Here is a 24,944-nt window from a genome sequence, read left to right on the forward strand (position 1 = left end):
CGCACCCCTCGCACGCAGCGGCACCACTATCTCTCTTTAGCTCACCGCGGCCCCCCGCGCTCCGTCCCCCTTCCCGCGTCCCCCGGCCCGCGCGAGGCCGTTATCGACCGTGCGAGGTTGCCACCCCGAGACACTTTCCCCGCGACGTTGCCGCTGTTCCAGACCGAGTGACTGTACAATTATGTTGTTATGACTTGTTGCTGTCTATGAGCATCGAGCTCCCTGCTGGCTAGTGGCTGGATACCTCCGACTACATGTAGATAATGTTCTTATTGTGGCTCACGGCTCGCAGCTCACGGCTCAGGGCACACGGCACACCGATACGAGGCTGGAGTCAAAATGGCGGCGACGTTCTTCTTACGGAGATGCCATTAAATAGTATGATAATTTAAATGGCCACATTACACAAAGGACTTTGTGAGAAAAAAGCTATAATGAAACGCTAGGTGCTGGTGCCGGTACTGCTGCTTGCGAGTGGCGTCGGGCAGGGAGGCTGAGCTCACAGAGCGCTCGTTAATCATTGCAATTATGTTAGGTTGTGCTTTTTTAACACGGACTCTTTTAAAAGCGAGCTTCAATATGCAAATTGTACCACAGAATAAAAAAACTAACCGCTTTATTCATTTCGAATAATTAAATGGCCGTGGTAAAATAATATTTTATACAAAACTGTTACAACGAAAACTTTGCATAGTTTATCATACAGTGTTCATACATCAAACTATACAGTAGTGTTATAATAATGGCAACTTTGTGTGTTTGTTTGTCACACACACACACACAACGATATTATTGATATAAAAGTATATGTACTGGGATGGACATGGCGGCGAGTTAACATTTAAGGCACATTCTATAACAAACCCTCTCTCCCGTTGTCAATAAGCAAGGCCACGAGCAGAATCCAAGTACCAACTGTGATGACACTTGGTACTTTTAATTTAATGATTACTTTACATACTATCGTAGATCTCTCAGGAATTTGTAGACAAGTTTGTGTAAACTATAGGCGTGGTATCACTTTATGAGAGAAAGTTTAAAAAAACTAACTTATGTTGAACTTTAATTAAAAACAGATAGACTAGGCAATGCTTAGTAATACTGTGTTATGCATCCATGTTCTCCTCGTCACCTTACGTCTGATCTCGTTAGTATACTTACTTAATCACTGACTGTTCAGATTATCAGACGTATATCGCAGAGCTAAATATTTATCTGTTTCACAATTATTCCTCATGTTTGGAGAACACTCCCTGTAGCAGTCTCAAAGTAACGTCCTGTATCTCGAGGGATGTGCGAATTGTCAGTGACCTCTCTGCCCTGGCTGTAATATGCTGTGAGGATATCTTCAACATTTATATAAACAAATGAGGTAGTGAAGCTGTTCTTCGAAGCGACGTCTTTGTAATATGACATATGCTTTGTACATAACATATATCGTACAAAGGCAGACAGCTGGCAGCCCTGTGTCTTTTAATATCGCTTAAAACTTTCCTGATGTATGTAGTGTATGCTCTCAACTTCCTTTGTTAACATGCCTTGGAGCTTACCATCGACCGGTACAGCGTTTCCGTTATCTTTTACTACTCACTACAATGTACATTATAAGTAATTAAGTCTTTTAATGAGAACACACCGTCTTCTCAATGACTCCCTACTTTATAGTTCCATGCAAATACCGAGGAATATCATTTCCCTACCGCCTGTAACTGTGAAACGCCATAATATAATTGTATTATGTCAAATATGCGCTAGGATACGGACTGAAAAAGACGGAGTCGGGAGTCGGGCTATGTAGCGTGGTCAATTGTATCTTAGAAAGTTGTTAAACGAAATTAGACCTTATTGCACTACTATAAGGTACATGCGAGTTGTAAAGTGTCTCAGAGCGGCAACGTCGCTTACCGCAGACTAACGACAGTTGCGGTCGCCGCAGCTGCCTTATAAACTGTGTTGAATTGTAAAGTAATCTTCAAATTCATCATCGAAGTTTCCTTAACGCCATATGTTTAGGTTCCACTGTCGTGTGATCGGCTACCAAATTATGTCCTAGTATTATTGAAATGTAAACAAATTTCTATTTAGTCCGCAATGGATCAAGAATCCCAATAATGGTTCTCGTGAAGCGGGATATTGAAGTTGTTTGAAGGGCGTCTGGGAACGTGTTGGGATAGATTTTTATTGTTATATATACCTATACCACGGCTCAGGCGCTCCGCGGCTCGGCGCGGTACTTTGATAACGTTCGACATTGGAACATTGTCTTTCATGGCAAAGCAACATTTATTGAATTTCGTTATACTGACGTCATCTGTGAAATAGCGGGAGAGATAATTATATTCAATTATATATATATATGTGCGTATTTGTTTTCGCTCGCGACTCCGTCCGCCTTAATATCAGAGTTGTGCTCGGAAAGAAATGTATAAAATTTTTTAAAACAATCCATATAGTAAGCCTAGTTGTTTTAAATAACCTAGATTTGAAATTCTAAACCATTTGGGGTGCCCTTCAAATGCGTTAAAAATATTCATACAAATCAGTTGTCATTGTGCAGATCAGTGACATACAAACGTACAGTAAAATTATATATAAAGATTTTCCAACTTTAAGTTCTTTGTCAAAAGAATCTTCTCTAAAGATCAATACGTATCTAGTTCATATCTATATTTAATGAGAAATAGTTTATAGTTACTCCTATAAATTTGCATGTATCTACACAAAGTATTTCAACCGTGCAGCAACAGAGCACCAACACTTTTTATTTTTGTAAAGACATAAATTTTCTTCATGTTTCCCATATGCTAAAGTAGTTCGAGTAAGGAAAGTTGTAGAACTGGAATATGACTCGGAAGACGACATTACAGGCCAAGTTTAGCAGTTCCAGAAAAGAAAACCTATTTATTTATAAAGTACTTCAAAGCAGTGCTGGAACACAGCAGAGTCTGTATAGGTCCTGTATAATAGGTGTAGTTGAAATTAAATTCATTTATAACAGATTCATATTTATTGAAATAAATTATAAAACTATAATGTTGGAACTTACAATTACTAAACTTTATAAAGTAACAAATCGTCTAAATATAAAGCGGAATGCTGAAACATAGTGTAGTCCTTAGTACAGTCAGTCGGAGCTCTCTCTCCTGGGTTTGATGGCATGCACCCTGTCCCCGGGTGTGGTGTTCCCGTACTGACTGCTGACGGCCTCCTGCATCACGTTGGCGATCTGTGCCCTCGCCCACATCTTGATGTTCGCCGGCAGCTGCTTCATCTCCGTCAGGAAAGACAGTAGGAACAACTTGTCACTGTCCCCCTCGTCAGCCATCTCGACCGGGAACACCTGCATCTCCAGCTCCTTGGGTTCGTGCTCGCTGTCTGAGCTACACTTTCTTCTCTTCCGCCTCTTCCTCTTCTTGCTGACTTCCCCAAACAAAGGGTCCTCCGTCGGCTGGTTGCTGAATATCACTTGGTTGCCATCGCGATCCTCGCTGTAATATAAACATGATTATTTACAAATCGCTGTGTTTATTGTTTGGACTGGGCATGAATCACTCATTTATGTGTAAACTACATTTTTCCTCTAATCATTTATTAACATTTTTAAACACGTCTGTTTCTCTCGCTATATAATCTCTGCCTGTGTAACCTTTAGTCAATCTCATCTATGCGCCTGTTTTCGCCTACTCACTTTAACTTTGATTGTGAGTCTTTTTCTACCAGCTGTCTTGTCGTTTTAACTTTTTCCTCCCTACTCTGTTACAAATATCGTGATGTAATCGTAAGTTTCAATAGATACCAAGATCCTCGGAGCGCACAACACCAGACGTGATCGAATACGTCTGGTAATTGTCTCATTAATTTGTGTTACATCATAACCCTATCCGCTTAATGATACGCTGCAGCAATTAAGCTATTATGTTTAGCAACAGAACATAAAGCCAGTGTACAGCTATTGAAGCGTGTTCTGTTATTATCCTCATCACGATACTGACTCGTTGCTAACGTCTCCGTCGAAGCCTCCCAGGAAGCTCATTCGTTTGAAGTATATGTAGACGCGCCTGTTCCCGCGCGGGGCTGCTCTCCGGGCTCGAAGCTCCCGGTTGTAAGCGTCGCGGAGGGAGCGCCACTTGCGCTGCAACTGGAGAACTGTTCACAGAACACTTCACATACATACATACAAACAGTACATACGACATCAGAAACTTTTTTTTAAGACTGTTAAGTATGAAATTAGGTCAAACTTGTAGAAAAAATAAATTCTGTCTCAAGTCAAATTAAAACAATGCACACAAAATTTATCATCGGAACCATTATAAATCATAGTATATAGATGGTTCTAGGCACGAAATAAGACGGGTCAAGCTTGGTTAGGGAGGAGGGGGGGGGGTTGGTGTCAACGCAGAGAGAACGTCAGCGTACCTCTGTCGTAGGCCGTCGCCTTGTTGAAGGTGTCCCAGTCATCGTAGATGGAAGCTCCGACCTCCTTCCACAGCTGCAGCTTCTCCTCCCTGTCCGCCGGCTGGTCCGTCCGGTACAGGCCTGGCCGCTTCTTGATCTCCTCTATCAGGCGGACAGGATTCAGCTGGTACAGGGTCGTTTTGATCATAGTGGAACTGCTCTCCCCCTGAATACCGATACGCATATAACATAAGCCATATTATTTGGTCTTTGCGTTTTTATCGGATATGGCCCCTTTTTTGTTCAATAAAACAATTGGAGACAATAAGTCGCTGAGTAAACATTAAATACAATGTGTCGCATCAGTTTTTGTTTTAACAGACAATTTTCAGGCCATGAGTACAGGGTACATATACATCGGACGTAAAAATAATAATTAGCTTGTCGATAAGTAAGTACTTAATAATAAGATAATATATTCCCTAATTACATTTATGTCCGTTATGAATAGAAGTAACATATCGCACACATACCTCAATGATATAAAAGTCGGTAACACTGTGTAGTGTAGTATATCTAGTATGTTATAGTGTAGTATTGTTGTGCGACAAGACAGCCTGAGGCAGATGTCGCGGCGCGGCGCGGGTCTGCGTGCGACTGCCGCGGCGGTGAGCGACCGTCTGTCGCCCCGCCCCGCGCCGCGCCGCATACCGGCGACTGTCGCAAACATGACTCCATTGTCTTGAAACAAGTTAGACCCGTGGCTGAGATAAGTCGTAGTGTCGGGACCACTATACATACACATCACTAGACGATAATATGTCAATGCTCGATATCGATAAGTCTTAATTGGAACTAGATGTTCGAGTTTAACTCGCTTATTTTCGCCTTTGCAGCAATCGCGTTCACGGGAAGACGAGATGAGAATTTATCAGTTAGTCATGTTATTTGTCGCCCACCACCGACGACTTAACTGTCTCGCGTACCATACAACGTACATCGCACACCGTACACCGTACAGGATGCGAACACTAAAAGTGTCTCGATGTCTCCATGTCTCAGACAGGGACACAGACATGGGATTTAGATCTTCATAACAGAATCGAAGGTGTTGGATAATAGCCAGCCATCTTCTCTATACAGATTGGTATGTTTTTTTGATTTCATAGCCTCGCGAATTTATTTTGGTTTTATGTTGAATATGTTATAATTTTAAAACCATTATGAATAAACCTCCAACAGTCCGCGGGGCATTGGAGTGTGTGTTACTGGCGAGCTATGTTTGATGTTCTGTATTTACATGGGACCCTTTGAAACTTTTAACCCGTCAAGGCTAAGGCTTATAGTATTATTAAACATTAACATTAAAAAGGGAGATATAAACTACATCTGCAAAACACATCTCCGCTACCTTTAAACATTTTTATTTCTTATATAAAATGAAAAGGCTTTTTACAGTAACCGATGTCTTTTGGGGAAGACAAATCCGTCGTAAACATTTTATATTTAAGCGAACGTCCTAGTATTAAAAATATTAAACCAAAACAACTATTATTTCGAGGAATAATTTAAATATATATATACGTATAGTTGCGGGAGATAGTTTTTATATAATTTTTATCAAAATGCAAGCGAGGAAATACATATCTGCTACGGCCGGATAATAGTAGACACATAAGAAAAATATATAAACTCATTATACATTCAAAAATGGCAGCTCATTCCGAAGTCCAAAATGAGTGTAGCCTCGGCTGTAACGGCTGCCTAGTGGCGGGTGCACACAAAGAGCTCGTTTTATAAAAACAAAAACATTCAACTAGTTTCTAATACGGATTTCTGTTGCCACCAAACATACTTTCATACTTAGTAGAAATACGTGAAAAACAAGTTACCTATAATTAAATAGCCTGTGAAAGTAATTATGAACACTTATAAAAAATATTGCTAAAACAGTTTTATAAAAAAAAACCTGCCTCCGCCCCAACTTCTGAAATAAATATTTAAAATTAATTCTCCGTTCAATGTTTCAATTTGTTTTTGAAATATATATTTTTTGTATTCAATTATAAGTCTTTGTAAGGTACCGAAGCATTTCATCCTTGGATCTCATTATAATATAACAAAAAAATGTAAAAAATGAAATAAAATTGTGATAAAATATATATATTATTATATAAAATTATGATAAAACGTATATATATAGATCGTTCATGTTTCAATGACTTGGTGATTTCACAACAATATCGTGTTAGGAAAATACCTGGCCAAATTAAATATGATTGTGGCATCTAATATAAAAAATACAAGCGAGATCCGAGCTCACAAAATAATCTGACCCGATAAAATAACAACAGCTGTCTGTTGGCGGGGGTCGACTAACTATGTATTATAATGTTTCTGTAAAACGTAGGTGTTAGATAATAAGTCGAATGTTTAACGAAGCATGTTATAAAGCCTAATGCTAAGATACCTGCATCACTGTCAACATAAATACACCATACTTGACCGTTCGCGCCGTACGCACTACCGACGCCATTTTAAAACGCAAACCCTAACCGTTTTTAATCGCTTATTGTTATTTGACATTGATTTAAGAATGACATTGGAAGAATCGTTCAGAAATGAATCAACAGCTTACAATAATAATAATAATAATAATGTTGTTGTGGGTTGAGTACTGTGAACAATACACACTTATCTTTACTAGCAGTTATCGAATTGCAGGTTGAATGTGCTTGATGGTTGTGTCATAATCGCGCCATACAAATACTACGACGAAATAAGAAAGAAAAATTATGTTTAAAATGATGGACGAGGGTCGCGAGGAGGTTCCGTCGTATCGGGACATTATACTGGACTGGTTTTAATAAAACATTGCTTCGTAAAATAATACCAGACATTAATTATCTGTACTATACGGCGGACGGAGCTGATCGAGATGTTTAGTGAATATTACAATTAGCAATATATAAATATATAAGTTCTAAAATACGTTCATCACGACAATCATCAAACAATACACAGGATAGAACTGACAAATCCATTGAACGTCCATTACAGAGCAAACATAATTCAGTTCCGTTTAAAAATAGTTATTTTCTATATATTTATTATATTTGACTGAGGCCGGTGGTCCTACTAAAATAATTGTCTATCTTTAGCGAGGAAGACATATTTTGTGGAACACGATGCAACATGGCGACTACAAAACGTTAAGTGTGTTATTCAGTCGATCAGTCCATAATTAAAGTGAAATGATGAGTTCAGTGTACGATCTGGGTCTATACCGAAAGAGCTGAGTTTTAGCTTTCTTTGTGAGCGTCAAGTATCAGCTGTAACTACGTGTTGGGTCGAAATCGGAGCGGCCGGGTACATAACTTACTCTTCCAACTATGTATGTATGTGGGTGAGACCGAGCGAGGTTGCCGCTCCTCACCCAGCCGGTACCGCTACGCGACGTTGCCGTCTCGACCCACTTACAATCGGCAACAGAGAACGGGGGCCGGTTCGCGCATTTTTTTTTACTTTTTAAATTAAGTGTCTTTTGCTAAATTTAAGTTCCATTTTATACAGTTTTTATATAATTACCACCACACTTCCGTTCTCTGTTAATTATTTTATATAAAAAGGTTAAAGATTAAAAAAATAACCGTTATTATTTATGTTTTCACGTTTGCACGTACATTAACAAAAAAACTTGGAGATACAGATACATCAGCACTATATAAGGTATAATACGTAGTGATGTTTTAGACTAACAAATCCTTTTGTTCGCTATCAGAAAACGGTGATTACGTCTGTTTGTATACGTAAGAATCATTATTATATTAAAATGTACGGGATTAAGATGGCCTCTAAAAATTCGTTGGATTGAATTTCGTTTCTCGTGTGTGATTCTGGTCTTTGATATTCATAAATATTAATTACTTTAGCGTCATACACAACACTATAAATTTTTCGACTATTGTACATTGAACATAAATATAAAATGTTTGATTTGCAAACAATAGTAGTTTATTAGTTGTGTATAAGTAGTATGTAGGTTAATGATTTACTGTGCCATTACTTTAATACAATCGTGTTTGTTCGTGTAATGTTTATTTATATATAATGTAATAATAGCTTCCTGGACCTCGTTTAATTAAATACAAGATGAGATGAATCTGCTCATTCCTTGTAATTTCGAACTGCATTCTATTGAGACCTGTTTCATTATATTAAAGAGATATTTCATTAATTTTATTAATTAAACTACGAATTACTTATTGATAATGGATTCCAGGCGAATGCTTTGAAGATATGGACAGTATGAATATGTACAATTTATTTGTTGCGTTATTTGGATTAAAATTATTATAACGATCATCAAAGTGAACTCGAAGGTTTAATTTAAATTTTATAATTTAATGTTTAAAAATGTAAGTTTTACGAACGACCGAAGCTCGATTGAAACGTGTCTGAATAGTACCTAACCCCATTATGACAAATACGATGACGGACTTGGTCAGGGATAAGGGAATGAAGGTTTTCATACAAAAGTACAATAAAACAAACATTTCACACTTTACTTGGAGAACACACACCTACGGAAATATATTTGTATATGATTTAGTATTGTGTTTGTAAGTTAATTAAAGTGCTACCATCCACTTGGCCGGCCCTGTGTTGTGTCTTGTACAACAATACCTCAAGAACATCAAGCTTACATTTCGAGCACATCGTGGCCAAACCCCGAACAGTCGACCGCCGCGCGCCGGTGAGATTGGCAGATATAATCGACGATGGGTACATTTATACATACATACATCCTCGTTAGTGTATTGTGCCTATGACAAACACCTGCGGGTCGCGTACAATGGACCGTCACAGTACCACCACCACCACCACCAGCCACCACTTTCTCCCATATAAACAATGTACAACGTACACAATACGTTTTGTTACAGGATTACAGCAGTATCAAGTTATTGTAAAGCATTACATTCAACTAAAATTCACGTTACAACAAGATGGCCGCCGACATATTGCACCTATTAATTTTATCAAACAATATGTATATATCTGTTCAATACTTATAATTATATTGGTGTGTTATAGTCGGTGTGTCTGTTTGTTTGTTACACTCTCGCTCGTTATCTCTATTCTGCCGTCACCAGGTTTTTTTAAACGGCAGTTGTGACGCACATCCGGTGCATTGTACCGTCAGATCTGCATCTTCACACTCCCCTGAATACATGCAGTGCTAGCCAATATCGACCTTATTATTTAGCGTGTAGAGTGTAATTCGCTACGCAGTCGTAAGTTATACGTTAATCACATAGCGGACTGAATACAAAATAGACTCTAGTAACAGAGGTCGTGGTTATAATTTCCATTGTGCTCATAATGTGTATAGTATAATATGCAAATTTAAACAATGCACCCGTACAATGACCGACATCCTCATATCAGAAGGTACGCCGTGCAGCCGTGCAGCCGGTCTACACAACATTGATGTTTAGCTATCGTTACCTTATCCTGGGGGCTGTGGGGGCTGGGTGGGTGATGACTGATGGCTGATAGCTGGCGGGTCAGCCGGCAGTGTGAACTCTCATTACCTACTTCACAAAAAACAACATTTTTATAATAATGTTATGTATCATTAGAAAGACATTTTATTCGTAAATTGGACCTCATTATTTCGGCCCGCTAAACCACTATCTATTTTGTGAACGTAACTTTTAGTCGCCAGGTCATATTTCTGCGGTCATCACATATAATTTTCATCGCAAATGGTATTGCGGTTTTTGTGAAAATTATTAATTACAAAAAAATATTTATTATTTGCATCGATTACACATTTGGTTTGTGGATCGTGTCGTATTTAACGAGGATTTTAGGTTTCAACGTACATACTATTACTGCTGAGATTTTGAGACGATATAATGATAAACTGCTTCAAAGTTATACTTAGATGTGCGGTCGCGGAACGTAATCAGGGTGGAGGAGGTTGGGGTTTCAGTTTTCGAGTGTGAATGAGAATTTCGCTATACAATTTTTATGGACTCCCAAAAATTACATTTTATAAAAATCTTAAATGTATGTTTAATTTGATTGGTTTCATTCGGAGGTTTTGGTAGTAAAATATATTTCTTTGCTTTACGTTTTTTTTTTGTTAATGCACATTGATTTTTAATTCCGTTGGTCTTCATCATCATCGGTGCTGGGATTTTCGCCAGTATTAAAACAGAGTGTACGCCTGTTATTTGACATCGTGTTAATCAGAATTCACATTAGTGCTACATCCCCGAGGTGTGGAGCGAGTTTGGTGGTTTACTTCAAATATATATAAATTTAATGTTACATTCCATACGAGTACGTACAAAGAGAAGTTTTTAATTATGAACAGAGCGAGCTTAGAGTAATTAAAAAATATTAATATTCTTCGTCGCCTCGGTCCTTCCTTTATGATCAAGAGGGAGACAATTAAAACGGAATAAGGATTAAAGATGAGCTTCAATATTATTACAATAAAATGGAGGAGAATACGACCTCGGCTTATAATAAGGGATTATAGAGTCCGAAGAGAGATCTAGTAGGCGACCCAGCCAGTAGCTCCACGTGCCACGGTCACCGCTGTGGAATATAAATGTTCCTCAAGTATACTGATCACTTGTACTGACATCGCTCAGGTTAGAGGCGGTGATTTAGCGTGATGACGTCACTCACATTACATAACACCGGCTGATATATATAATGTACATTACATTGTTTTTATTGCAATTAAATTAACATAAATTTTCCTCGTGCCATGAGCTAACTACCTTCCGGTGAGAGTTCCAATGCGATCACATCATCAGTTTCGTAATAAATTAGATCACAGACAGACATACGAACAAATGTATATAAATATAGTATTACGCCGTACGCGAGGCCCGAACTTAATGGAATAACATTTTATTATATATATTTAATATGAAATTAGTGTTAGGTAAGTATCTGATGACTTATAAAGTTGTTTTTGTTATAAAAATAATACATCAAAGTGAATCACAGCAAATGTAACTTTGTTGAAGAAACAAAAAAACGTGGAATATTTATAAAAGAGCTTTTTTTAACATAAACAAAATTGGGGAAACATAATAAAATATATATAAATATATATCATAAAATAAAATTGCGTGACTTTGTTCATGTAATACGAACGTTGTTATATGTATACTACAGTCCCAAAAGTTTGGAAGCTTACCAGCCTTTAAACGAAATATATTAAAAAATGGTACAAATTTGTATTAGTTTTGATAAATTTATCATACAATATATATATAAATGTTAGGATGAAATCGCTTCTGACCTCTGACCTCTGGCCTGTGTCCACTGCCCACTTTCCAGCGTCCATCGTCCACAGTAACTTCTTCCTATCGGGATGTGCGGTCCCCGACGCTCTGCGGGTTACACATTAAGCTAGCATGTCATGCCGCATGTCGCGGGTTCGAATCCGCTGATACAAAACTACTTAAGTGTGTCAAAAAACCTAATATAAACTCACTGTTTATTATCATATACATTGATACGTCAAGAAATCTCTCCGAGCCGTTGGAAACGGAATAACTGTATTAAAGGAGGGAATTTTATATTATAGCTTCACTCAATAACAATGTTAACAACACTTATAATATATATTATTTTATTTCGTTATAACGAGACAGTCTTTAATCTGTACAGTTATTATTCTCTCAGCTCTCTGACATACGGACATTCTAGTTGAACAAATAGAGATAATTTTCTAGAGCATAACACAACATAGCATGGCTAGCCAGATAGGTATACATGTATGTATGTATGTATGTATGTGAGCGTGTGTGTTCGTGTGTGTGAGAGGTAAATCCTGTATCGAGGAGAGGCTAGTGAATGCGTTGTGCTGAATCAGTGTGCGACGTTGCCGCTCGGTGCGGACTGCGGACGGATACTGAGGCGCCACGTTGCCGCTCCGTGCGGGCGCCGCGTTGCCGCTTCGACCTCAAACAATACCATTCATACAATTAATAACCCAAGAAAACTCGTGGATGGTTATCATTTGAGTAATAACAGATATTTTTAATGTTACATCATTCACTCACATACCTACATCGAACGGAACAGTCCCGTAGTAGGTACGTTACGAGTCGCTTCACACCCAGCTCGTCGGACAAGGCCCGAATTCACATTCCATTCAGTTAGGAATACTAATAGATCTCCTAACACAGATCAGTCCAGCGCTGAATATGAGCATATAATATAATAATGTAAGCCATTTTGAGTGTCTCTTTGTAGGTACACGAGACCAGTAGTATCGATAGTTCTTGTGATTTTTCATGTGACTATTGTTATGTTTCAGCTAAGGCGAATGTATTGACATGTAACAACAATACACGCGAATGACAAAAGAAAATGTATTTACATATGAAATCTGAATCTTCCCCGTCGTTATACTGATTGCATGAATTTTATAATAAATATAAATGCCATCGGTGCTTTGTTTGTCACGTCGACATACAATTTTCTTTTGTTTCTAACGAAGTATCCTCGTCTGTTGCGACTTGCGAGAGCAATGCGAACACGAGAGCTCTGCGAAATGACAATTTAACGCTGCGAACATTTTTAATACTGTGCCATATAGATTATAGACATATATCTTATATATATATATATATATATATATATATAGATACTTGTGTTATACATGTATTCTCTGAACATATGTACTCTGTGATCGAGTCATTTGAATTGTTATTACGTTGCTGGGCGTCCGTTGATTTCCTCGAGGAGTTCCCTTCCCTTCCTCCGGGACGTCTGTTCACTCGGACTTTGACCTGGACGGTCTTCATAAAAGTTCATGCTGGAATATAAATTACCTTAATTGTTGGAAATATCCTATGCACCAATGATTACAACTCAATAAGTCTTATATTCGTATACTTTGTAGTCGCTGAATGCGTGTGTCTGTCATATTTTTGCGCTTTCAAGGAATGTTTGTTATTTATGTATTTATAGTTATTTTCGTAAGCGCCTGTTTTAACATCGTGTTCATATAACATCAAGTTATAATGCATTAATAACTACTATATACTATATCTATAATACATAAAACATGTGGACATCGCTTATATATAACTCTCGTGTTTAATAAAAACTCGCAACAAACTTGTTCTTCTTTCTATATAGTGTATACATGTACCTATATAATGAATGATATACATGAACAAAGTTATTTAACTGTATTTTACTATCGCATTCTTAAAATGACTGAATTAATCATAAAACCATTTTTAATTTCCAAGTTAATTAAGAAATATTCACCAAGTGACCTGTTACTGTTACAAATATAAGAAGAAAATAAGAAAACGGAAATGTATAAATTTTTATTTTGTCTCAGCGATACCAGATTCCATGAATCAGTGGGTAATGATGAAAGAATGTGATGATGAAGAGATCATGTAGAATAGACTAGGCTAGATTAGAATACAAGTCCCTGTAGGGCAGGCTGTCCGCGTCTTGGATATTGAAACGATATAGAGCAGTGCTTGTTTCACTAACACTGGTATCGGTTAATGTGAATACAGTGACTTATATAAACACATGTGGAGACACTAGCCAACACCAGCAGTGTCAATACGGTGTCGCTAAATAACTACAAATATCTGAGTGGGAAAGTCGATTGGCTTCTCGAAAGCCGATACATCCGGCGCGTCGGTTGCAGCGAGACGTAATCCGAGATGGTTAAACACCGGCCACGGGATGCTGGACGCGCTCCGCGCTCACTCACTCACCGATCTCACACACTCATCTCACCAGTGACTCCGCAGATTCGTCCTTCGATATTCAGACATACCTAACACTTCTAATACTAGCAAGGGAGACATCAAGCCGGCCATTACAAAACTTGTAGGAATCGGATGCCAAAACCGAAGACATTCAATTTGTAGTACTAACTCGCATGTAAAACATACCGGGAGGTATCCGTTCCACCGATCAGTTGAGCTATTAATATTTATTACATGATTCGGTGTAACTGCCGGCCAGACAGACAGACAGTCTCGCGATCAAAGGCGACATATTAGATATTAAACCATATCTCTGAACTCCAAGCCGTACCATTTGAATGTCGGGCTACGTTGTAATAGAGATCTCGACTTGTGTAATATCAATAGTATCAACATCGCTAGTCCGTCTCCACTGCGGCGCATTCCGCCCTGACGTATCCAGCGCCGTGTTTATTATAATTGATGTTTATTTTTGTTTCGTATTTTATAAGCGATACAAAACCGAAGCATTGTTTTTATTTTGAGACAGTGTGGCGTAACGCGCGACCCATCCGACTTGCAAATGGCGTACGACCGAGCGGCAACCTCGCTCCGATCTTAGCGGCTTAGGCTATCCTTCCTTCGGGCTGCGGTCGACCTTATCGCTCACGACATACGAGTCACATTGGAGCGTAGCGTTTGTATAGTAAATTAGAGTGGCAACGCGGGGAACGTAATTTTATCAACGGCTCGAGCTGTTATCAAAAGAAAAGAAAGTCGTTTTGAGAAGATATCTTAGTGTATTTGTAGAATAGCTATTGTTAATGGAATAAAACAACGGAATCGCGGCCAAAAGATTTACAAGAAACGTTCTGAAGTCGCCTCTGGTGTACTAGAAGTGTGCATGTTTTCAATGGCGCCATTTTAATATTCTATAACTCTGTTCTGCAGCGGTTAATATTAGGTTACTCGCATTGTATGGGTTTTGAAGCATATTCTCTTTATTACGTTTTTATTCGGTTAAATGGAATCGTTGCTTTACAATTTTGAATATTATATTCTGACGTTGAAATGAGACCGTGCAAAAGCATTTGTTCAGAAACTTAACAAGTACTACGAATGCATATCGATCTTCGCTCACGTCGCGTCGCCAACGTCGCTCATGTCGCCCACGTCGCTCACGCCGCCCACGGCTCCTCGTGTTCTGTTATAATTCAAATCCTACGTAGAGTCCGGGAGTCCGCCGTTCACCAGCGTCGACCTTGTCCCAGAACGCGCTAGTGATCGGTCTGTTCTAGAACAATTCAATTATATAAAGTAACGTAATCGTTATACACGTAGCGTTTATAATGTACGTTATGTTAGTATCATTATAATATTTTAATTACTGGGGCCATGTAAATAGCTGGCTCCGTTCCCTGGCACTTATTGCTCTGAAGCAACTCTTTTTTATTCGGCCCAATGCGCCAATGCGGATAGCGGCTGTCTGCTGCCTGCCGTCTGCTGCCGCCCGGAGTTGTGCTGCTCGTGTTTTATTACTCGCTTCAAAACCCGAGCATCTATTCACTGCTATCCAAAGTAAATAATGCGACGAAACCCATTCAAACGGAAGGTTTATGTTGGCTTCGGCGAAATGTACGGGCCGTATGAAATTTATTTTTTCATTTTGAATTTTTAAAAGTAAATACAGAAAGAGGTATTTCCATTAGATAACTGGGTGTATGCGGTTTGTACAAATGAAGCCTGCCTCTATACGTGTGTGTGTAACATAAAATGTACGCATTTCATATAACTTAATCCGATATCGAATTTTCGCTCGCCCGGCCGGGCCGGAGCCCTCCCGGTCGAGGTGGAGCTGTGCGGGTCTGAGGGGTGAGGGGTGAGGGGCGAGGGGTGAGGGGTGAGGGAGAGTGCAGGGAGGCAGGAAGAGAACCGCCCCCGGCCTAGGGGACCTTGAGCCCGGATAAAGCGAATCAGCTGGTTCATTGTCAGTCTAGATGTTTCTTTATGTCGGCTGTTACCTAAAAGGGTAAAAGGGAACTGGATTAACGGTTTACCTTAATACGTAGGAGACTCGACGTGTGTCCGTAAAACACTAGCGTTTACGATTATCATATTAATATTGAGTGACTGCTATTTCCTAATATTATTAAATATAATCATACGCAGAAGCAACAAATGCGTTATTAAAATGCTCAATCCATCTCATACTCTGTACGCTCATTTGAGGTTCTCACCAAAATATACAATGAGAGCAGGTAGAGCCTTTGGAGCTATACTGCAGATGACAGTCTGTTGGAATATTTTCATGAGTCGGCTTCTGTTAACTATTTTCAGATTCAAATTCATTTATAATGCAAGTTAGGGGCCATTTTTAGCTGTCGGCGCGTCACCCCTGTGAGCGGATATCAATTAAATTACTCTTTCAACAGTATTCCAGTCAGTCGTTTCCATTTTAATATGCTTCCTAAAGAGTTATAGCAGATCAAAACGAGAAAATTATTGATTTTTTTCCTAGCCGTTTTAGATTTCGTGAATCTAAAAGTAATATTTGTATATCACTTCTAGATAAGCGTGTGTTTTTATTTAACGAGTATTCTATTGCTTTTCGTGTCTGTATCGTTTTACTTTTTAATAACAAGTTTCGCTACAATTTTCCACTCTACTACTCCGTGTGCTGTTTCCATGGCATATTTTTGTTCCATTAATATATGTAATAATGATATTACAGAGTAAAAACGACGTGTTTTTATATGCTTAGTGCGTTTTATTCAGCTTTTTGTATTAATCTATCGAATATATTACTTTGGAAGTGAGTTTAAAAATATTTATATTTCATGAAAATTATAACGTTAGAGTACTATAAAATGTTGTCGTGCCTGTATTATAAGTGTGTATACTGTACAGAGCTCATCAGAGTTTGAGTTTTACCAGGTATATTGGATCATTGTACCTAATTGTTACAATGAATGCTTAGTTTCATCAAGTAATATTAATTATAATTTGTCTTATGTTTAAACCCTGGCCTTGTGTTGATTCTCGACTTTTTTAATAAATCCAATTTGTATTTATTGTTGTTCATATATCTCAGATCGTTTATAAGTGTCTAAACGTCGTATTGTCTCCTCATATTGACGTGGCGATAGTTTGCTAGTCATATTCATAGTTGTAGGTCAGGTGGTTGTTTCGTCGCCTCTGTGAGTGTATGTGTTGTGTACGGTACTAGTGTGCGTGCGTAAGTGAGTGAGCGTCCGCTTCGTAGTTGATCCGTGTGTATACTGGCACGTTCTCCCGCCGAATCGCTAACAGGAAGTGGGCGGGGCGAGCGGGACGCACCTTCATTGGGCGAGCGCGAGTCTCGCAGCGATGGCCGCCGCTTCACTCGGCCAATGAGCGGCGCGCGGACCGAACGCGCGTCCATCCGGCCACGAACGACGCGACGTTGCCAGCTCTACTTAAAAAAATACCACATTCGACCTTCTTAGGACCCTCGCTTTTTTTTTTCGTTGTTTGGACTCGTTATCATCGGTGAGCGTGTGTGTACCCTTAGCCTAGTGATGGTGCTGCATAAGACACCCTGTGCTGTGTAGTGTATTATGGTGTGGTCGGCGCCTTCGGGGGAAGTCCTAATAGACATCGTTTCAAGGTATATTTCGTCCGGGTACAGCGTGTCTCAGTTCATATGACGTGGCCGGTCGGTATCTTCTACCACCGACCACCTATCACCTCGTGTTCGTTTCTCGTTCGTCGAGTGACGTGTCGGGCCACCGCTACCACCACACATCCTCCTTCACATACCTTATTCTAACTATGTATATAACACCTCCGACTAGGCGATGAATAAGTTCGTACAGTAACATAATCGTCATATTGTTTGGTAAGTCGATTATTGAATATCAGTTTGACCTTTGTGCCTCTCGCAGGTCTCGCCGTCTTTGTGTTGAGTCGTCACAGTTACGATAGGTGTCTTGACACTAGGAACACTACAGCACACACACGCACACACACACACACACACACGCACACAATAACAAAACATAACATGCACAGGCGATCATTAAAACAATATGAAAACCGAATCAGGTTATGTAACACCAATGATTATGAATCACGAAAGAAATAGGAAGGAATATTTGTTAGCTCTCGCATTAACGAATTCTCAAGTATTTTGATACGCTTGTTATTAGTTATTATATAATGCAGAACGTTCCAAACGGGGTTCACGTTACAGATAGGTATCATTGAAACTTTTGACTCGTCATATAGATATTGGGACACATGTTTAAACATCTCGTACGCAGATATATTAAAGGCGCAAAATTCAAGCTGTGAAAAGGCTTTGAGTCTGTTCGAGACACGAACTTATGAAACTACCTACCTAATGATAAAAGTTAGATACCAGTCGCTGATGAAGAAACTTCTTGAGTTATAACTTACTTCTGTTAGAAATTTAGAAATATGTTTCTGATTATTCAAGCATAAGAAACAGAAAATAGCATTTCTTTCAGTTATTGGAAATGAAGCAATTAATTAACGGCTATTCATATACTGTAAATAATTTCGCTGATGTCTTTTTAAACACGACTTTAAAGCGAAATTTTATTACTGCTTTAAGAAATCTCAGAAATGCTCAGCTCCAATTTATGAATTAAAGGCTTATCTTTACTTATAATATGTAATTGATGACTTTCGACGTTAATATCGTTCTATTAAACGATTTTAGAGACGTAATGACACTAAAGGACAAAACTCGGACTAAAGACCTAAAGTAAATAAAACAATAATAATAACATGAAATACATTTGTATGTCTATATAGAAAAAAAAAGTAATATTAATAATTTGTACAGTAATAATGACATATAAAGATTCCATTGAATAAGTCATAAGTTTTTATTAAAACGCTCCTTCAACAGGAGTTTTTTTCAATAACTGCTAATCATTTTATCGTATATGTATATGTGTGCAATGTAATGTCTATATTTTAATAATGCTCGGGATATCTTTAACGTCAGAGACATAATATATAACATATGATACTATTTAAAATCTTTATAATTTTTCCAAACGTATGCGTGTCGAGATCGGAATCTTTGTCAGTAACACCAGACGGATGTTTGGAATCAGTTAATAAACAAACGATTTATACTCTTGCATCTCTTAAATAAACATTCGCGATTAAGGCGCGTGATTACTTGAAGTCGGTTAGATGTGAGGTGTCCGCGATGTCGTTATGAGGAGACGAGTCCTTTATATCCACTGGGAGATACTGAACATTTGGTAGTATTAAGACAAGTATCGGTAGTATTAATCAAGCTACATGCCTGCAACCAACATCCATTTGGACATTAGAGTTTTTGTGTTCACGCAGTTAATATTAGAAACAACAGAACCATTGACCTGCGCGACCTTTGATTGTTATTAATGGAAGCGATCAATGTAAAAGTAATTTCAACATTATCTTATCTCACAACTTGGTATGTCATTTTGTCATGAAATATTATTATTAAAAATCACAATAACACGTTAATATTGGATTCTTTAATATTTTTGGTAAGGTCACACAGATTTATTTCGTTTAATACATAAACATAAGAATTCTTACTTTATATACAAAAAAATAAAAAAACTTAATACCCGACTTAGTAATTTGTATAAATTATACATACGTATAATTTTTGAGGATTAGATTTTAACCACCACCCTAAAAACTATTCTTTATACTAAAACATGTATGTAGGTATATGCCATTTCTTTTTGATGTGTAATTGGTCCTGTTTAAGTTTTCATTCACATCATCCTTCTTCATTGAGAACAAGCGAACAGCATGTACTGTGGTGTGGTAAAGCCAATGGTGTAAATAAACATGGTCTCAACTGGCGACTGTCCAGAACGTTATACCCTCCTAACCCCTTGGCACAGAATCCCTTTGACCCACTTCAAAACTTTCACAACTTCTTTGCCAAAGTTCTTTATGGTGGAGACTGCTGATAACTCTCATTGTATTGAAATGTCTTTGTCTTGCCGTACTGGTGAGGAAATAATAATTATTATTTCAATTTAGAACAGACATACCTATAGATAACACAGTTTCGTCCCACATAAATATTTTAATAATAATGTTGTTCTAACGTCGAGGGATTCATATATCAAGAGACGCGCTAAAATACTTGATGGATATCAATAAACTAACGGAACGCAGCTGATCGGAACGAGCTAAACATAATAACGTAACAAAATTTACGATTTTTGTGCATTATTATGACTATAAGAAACAAATATACAAATTCGTACAATCAAGTGACTTGCTATAAATAAGCTTACAACATTTCTTTTACTGCTCCATCTCATTATTTTTGTCAGAATTAATGTTATGTAAACATACAGACCAAAGATAATACTTTTTGACAGGACGGCTATTAGATCATAAGCATCCTTCGGTTATTCCCTTCATTAATATTATTAAAAAAAAAAAAAAACCTTTCACAGCGGAACGTCTTTCCTTGTTTACAGTTGACTTTTGCAATAAATTGCGTATATACTCTTAATGTCCATCATGTCCACCATCTGGAGACGGCTATGTCGGCTTTGTTTTTTCTGACTGAGACACAAATATCCTTTCCTGGCGATACATCGTATCTGCACTACCCTGGTTTCACACTTGGGCACTTATTTTTACCGAGGGTCAGGTTGACTTATACGTCAATGGGGATATTTATTATCCTACCTCCTGGAGGCAGCTGTAATATTCTTAGAAGATGCTTCGATTAACGCGAATGTTGTATAGGATACTATTCTGCAGGGGAAAATTAATGTTTCATTTCCAGTTCTGTTAGTCGCAGCGGCGGCAAGTCGCAACCCTGTTTCGGTAATTAATGTGCAAGAGCCTCAAGCCCGAAACATCTGTAATTCTATTATTGGGGGTGCGGCATTAGCTGCAAAGAATCCATATACCTCCAAATTGAAAAACGGGTTACAATTTTGCTTCCACTTCTTGTAAGAAGGATATTGCCAGAGCAAAAAGCAAAAAATTTGTGTGAAACTACTAGATATTCCCTCGGGATTTCGTTCCTTTTGGTGTGTCGCTATACCAAGTGCAAGACAATTTCTGTATTCTCGCTTTCTTAAGCTACTGGTAAAGCTCCGTCTTTGTGAAAGTGGCTGTCCATCCTATGCCCAAGAAGGGTGACATTAGAGATATGGATCTCCAATTACAGGTCTACTACAATTACGTCCTTACTCTCAAAGCTGTTGAAGCGATTCATCTGTATGCAACTTTTGGTTCATGCAGAAGGTAACGGGCTTATTAGTGATAGTGTATGGTTTTCGACCTGGGCGGAGCGCTAGGGATCTTCTAGTATATCACATGCTTCGATGGACTACAGCCATTGAGAGCAATGGAATGGTCATGGCGATCAGCCTTAATATAGCAAAGGCCTCTGATCGGGTCTTCAATCGAAACCATAAATATACGGAGTACCTGAAGAATTATTGTAATTCCTTCCTTCCTTGATGGAACATACAGGTCGTTGTTGACGGTTCACGCTCGGAACACATTCCTTTGGCGGTGGCTTGCTTCAAGGCTCAGGGTTATCATCAAAACTGCTCATTCTGCATATTAACGACATGCTGCAAACCAGCAACATTATGCAGATGACAGATCTGATGACACTTTCTACTCGGGAAAAGCAAATATTCCTCGTGAACAAGTAGAAGAGAGACTTATGTCTGCAATTGAGACCCCCTGGAGCAGGTCTCCGACGAGCTAAAATGTTCCTGGTTCAGTTGAATCCCTAAAAGACACAAGGTTGCGTGTTTACTAAAAGAACGCCATTTTGTGGCTCCAACATTCCTGGACATTCCTTAAGATCAAACAATCAGAGTCAACCAGAGTAATGAGATCTTTGGGGTTAACATAGCGAACAACGTTCAATTCAGGTGGCATTAGGAGGATAAGGCTAAACTAGCCTCTAAAAATTAGGGCATGAGTAGAGCGGGGCAGTACTTCAAACCGGGACACTTGCTTTTATTATATGAAGCTCAGGTTCGTTCCCACATGGAGTGCTGTTACTGGCCCTGTGTCCCATAGTGCCAACCTTTTCCTCCTGGCTCCATACAACGTTGGGCATTTCGTACTGTTGACAAACCTATGCTCGGAGACGATCTAGAGCTTTTAAGCCTCCTTAGGGATGTAAGCTCCCTCGTGTTCTATCATCTGACACAACGGGAAATGTTCCGAAGAATTGTTTAACACAGTGCCATCGTCATTTTTAGTATCATCGCACCACTTGGGGTTGGTCGGATTTTACCCACATCACCTGTATGCACATAGTTGAAAAACTGTACGTGCGTCGCGGTCATTTTTTTTCTTGCAAGTGCAGGATCCTCCGCTCGAGGTTTTCCTAGAAAGCTTCAACATAGGGTCTTTCAAACTTTTCTTGTTCAGATGACTCGTAAACAATCAAGACCAGCAACGCATTCATTCGCAACACCCCTTATGTTGCAAATGTCGATGGGCGACGGCGACTTCTTACATCAGTTAAGCCGTCTGCTCGTTTGCCCCTTTGGCCATTAAGAGAAGATCTGTCTTTGTTATCTTGTTTTGACGTTTTATTCAAATACATTTTTATTAAAAACCAACTGGTGATAATGATAAGTCTTACATATTGGAATAAATAAGACATTCTGGATGATGTGGTATTTTTGGCAGCAGTATCCTATCTGTACAGATCAAAGACATAAAAATATGAAGTAATTTTCCTTAACGTCATATAAAAAATTTATACAATGATTGTGCCTTTGTAAACTTCAATTGTACATTGTACGTCGATTGTACATTTGATTTACACAACGACTGTCTGGGTATGCTCACAGGCACACAAATGATTCTCGTAATCACACGACCCGAGCCATGTACTCCTCGGGGTCAAACAAACACATCACGATTGTAAATGTCGCGGTCTTTGCGACACAAACAGACATTTACTTTGTTGAAGATTATAATAAATTGCACAAATACATAGCATACTCGGTTGCTCTGACCATCAACTGTCTGGTAGGCAAAGTTGGTAACAGCTATATTTAGATTTCCTTGTCTCAAACGCCGAAAAATAGTTTTTATAACGACTTCATTGTCTGTCTATCTGGCAAGAACCCCTGGAGTTTCCTCAGGAACCTCTAGTGTAATCAAACTGAAAGCGCTCTTACACAAAAACTATGTTGTGTAAATTTTAAATTATCAAGGGAATTAACACCTTTAGTTCGACTTTCCGTTGCTGAAATGGAAAAAACATGTCCTCGTTAAAGGAATATTCGTTTGCGATGATTGTCACCTAACTATCACAAAGCGTTTTATTGTTACTAAGCCGACCATATTCTGTGTTTTAATATCGAACCATCGGATTATTTTCTATAATAAACAGTGAGATACAGATCTTACTACGACATGATTTGGTTGTTTTCATTATATATAATTATAGCACGTTGCGCACACAGACATCTGTTATTGACGAATACACGAGTCGCATTGAGTTCGCGGTAAAAATAAAAATATATTTGAGATTCTTTCGAAATTCTCTAATATCCGGTTAATCTTACACGCTTCTCCACTGACAAGGCCCTCTTGACTAGTGCAGATGAGCTCATCAGATAGGATAGCGGGCTGAGAACTTCCTATTGTGGACTGGAGCTCCGGACGATAATAGACCTATCTGTGGTTTGACATTTAAAGCATTCATTCGCAGTCTATCTCTGTCAACGGTTATTTGACCCCTGATTCGTGTAAAAGATAATATATATATATTAAATGTTATTAAAATAATTTCATTCCATTTTGGTACAAAGTTGTGTTCAAAACGAACTATTATAAGCTATTTATAAAAATAGCTGAAGTAGCAGAATAGGTGCAGGAGACGTCTGAATTAGCTGGAGCGACGACAAATGCGCGCGCGCAGTCAAGGACGGCGCCTCCCGATGTGCTGCCACGTGCTTAAAGAATATTATTATAAAGATATTAATGAATGTTACTGAAACAGAAGTAACGCTTAGATATTCTGTTAGACTCCTAGGTCAATATAACGTTTTTTGTTTTTTAATAACACGTTTTTTTTTTCAAATCTAAGAATACGTAAAAATACTATGGCCGGCATCTTTTGTGGACGTTGTGTGATGCTGCGAATGTCATATTTTCCTACAGTGTTAATTGACATCTTAATATGAAATGTTTAGTAAACAGAGTTCGTTTCCGGTGCAGGGTTACTGCTACTAAATAATCTGATCTAGAGACGGAACGTTTTTTATGTTTTAATTTTGACATTGCATACATGCGAACAACCATTATATGAAACCGTATCATTATAAGTTTTTTTTAATTAGCCTCATTACTATACATTTGAAGTCCACTTTAAAATGTCATAAGTATGTAATCATATAACAATTTATATATATATAATCAAATATGGAGTCCGAAACCTACTTCATGTGATACTACGTGATATAAATGGGATCGAACTATGGTTTAAAAATAACATATCTCGGACAAACCTGAACCCTTTCATTATGGCGGACGGCCGGAGCTCAAATTATATAATTTACTGTACCTACTAACTACCTGTCATTGTCAACTTATAATTTATAGTCGTTCCGTTCATACGTAATACGTATACATGCTTATAAATCGGCGGAAACACGAAGAATTATATAAATTGACTTGATCGTTAACAAACGGAGTCGAGTTTATATTAAGAGAACTACACTTAAACAAATTTTAATGTGAACATTATTTGGA

At 38.3% G+C, this 24,944-nt stretch overlaps 2 protein-coding genes across 12 annotated transcripts in view; one reads left to right on the forward strand and one right to left on the reverse strand.

Moving 5' to 3' along the window:
• Positions 1-24,944, forward strand: part of LOC116777108 (uncharacterized) — a 64,702-nt gene that overhangs the window by 11,939 nt on the left and 27,819 nt on the right. For 7 of the 11 annotated variants that reach the window (XM_061526098.1, XM_061526100.1, XM_061526103.1 and 4 more), the window contains exon 1: positions 17,539-17,805. The exons of 2 other annotated variants lie outside the window; for them this stretch is intronic. In XM_061526098.1, coding sequence (XP_061382082.1) covers positions 17,756-17,805 — 50 coding nt within the window. In that variant the 5' untranslated portion in view covers positions 17,539-17,755. Of the gene's footprint in view, positions 1-5,294; positions 5,546-17,538; positions 17,806-24,944 lie in introns of those variants that run through there. 2 more of the 11 variants (XM_061526105.1, XM_061526107.1) reach the window with 1 other exon arrangement.
• On the reverse strand, positions 2,989-5,085 carry LOC116777109 (uncharacterized). The gene is made up of 4 exons (XM_032670470.2): positions 4,932-5,085; positions 4,420-4,624; positions 3,993-4,146; positions 2,989-3,488 (listed from the first exon to the last, which is right to left on the reverse strand). Exons 2-4 carry the CDS (start codon positions 4,604-4,606, stop codon positions 3,125-3,127), a joined length of 705 nt encoding a protein of 234 aa, XP_032526361.1. The 5' UTR covers positions 4,607-4,624; positions 4,932-5,085; the 3' UTR covers positions 2,989-3,124.

This window comes from Danaus plexippus, chromosome Z, assembly GCF_018135715.1.
Source record: "Danaus plexippus chromosome Z, MEX_DaPlex, whole genome shotgun sequence".
Taxonomy (NCBI): domain Eukaryota; kingdom Metazoa; phylum Arthropoda; class Insecta; order Lepidoptera; family Nymphalidae; genus Danaus; species Danaus plexippus.

Excerpts from the sequence above, each read along its gene's own strand:
- LOC116777109 (XM_032670470.2), bottom strand. The coding sequence starts at position 4,606 with ATGATCAAAACGACCCTGTACCAGCTGAATCCTGTCCGCCTGATAGAG. Across the intron at positions 4,147-4,419 it reads GGCGACGGCCTACGACAGAG|TTCTCCAGTTGCAGCGCAAG; the intron begins GTACGCTGACGT and ends TTCTGTGAACAG. Across the intron at positions 3,489-3,992 it reads GACGGAGACGTTAGCAACGA|CGAGGATCGCGATGGCAACC; the intron begins GTCAGTATCGTG and ends TTTATATTACAG.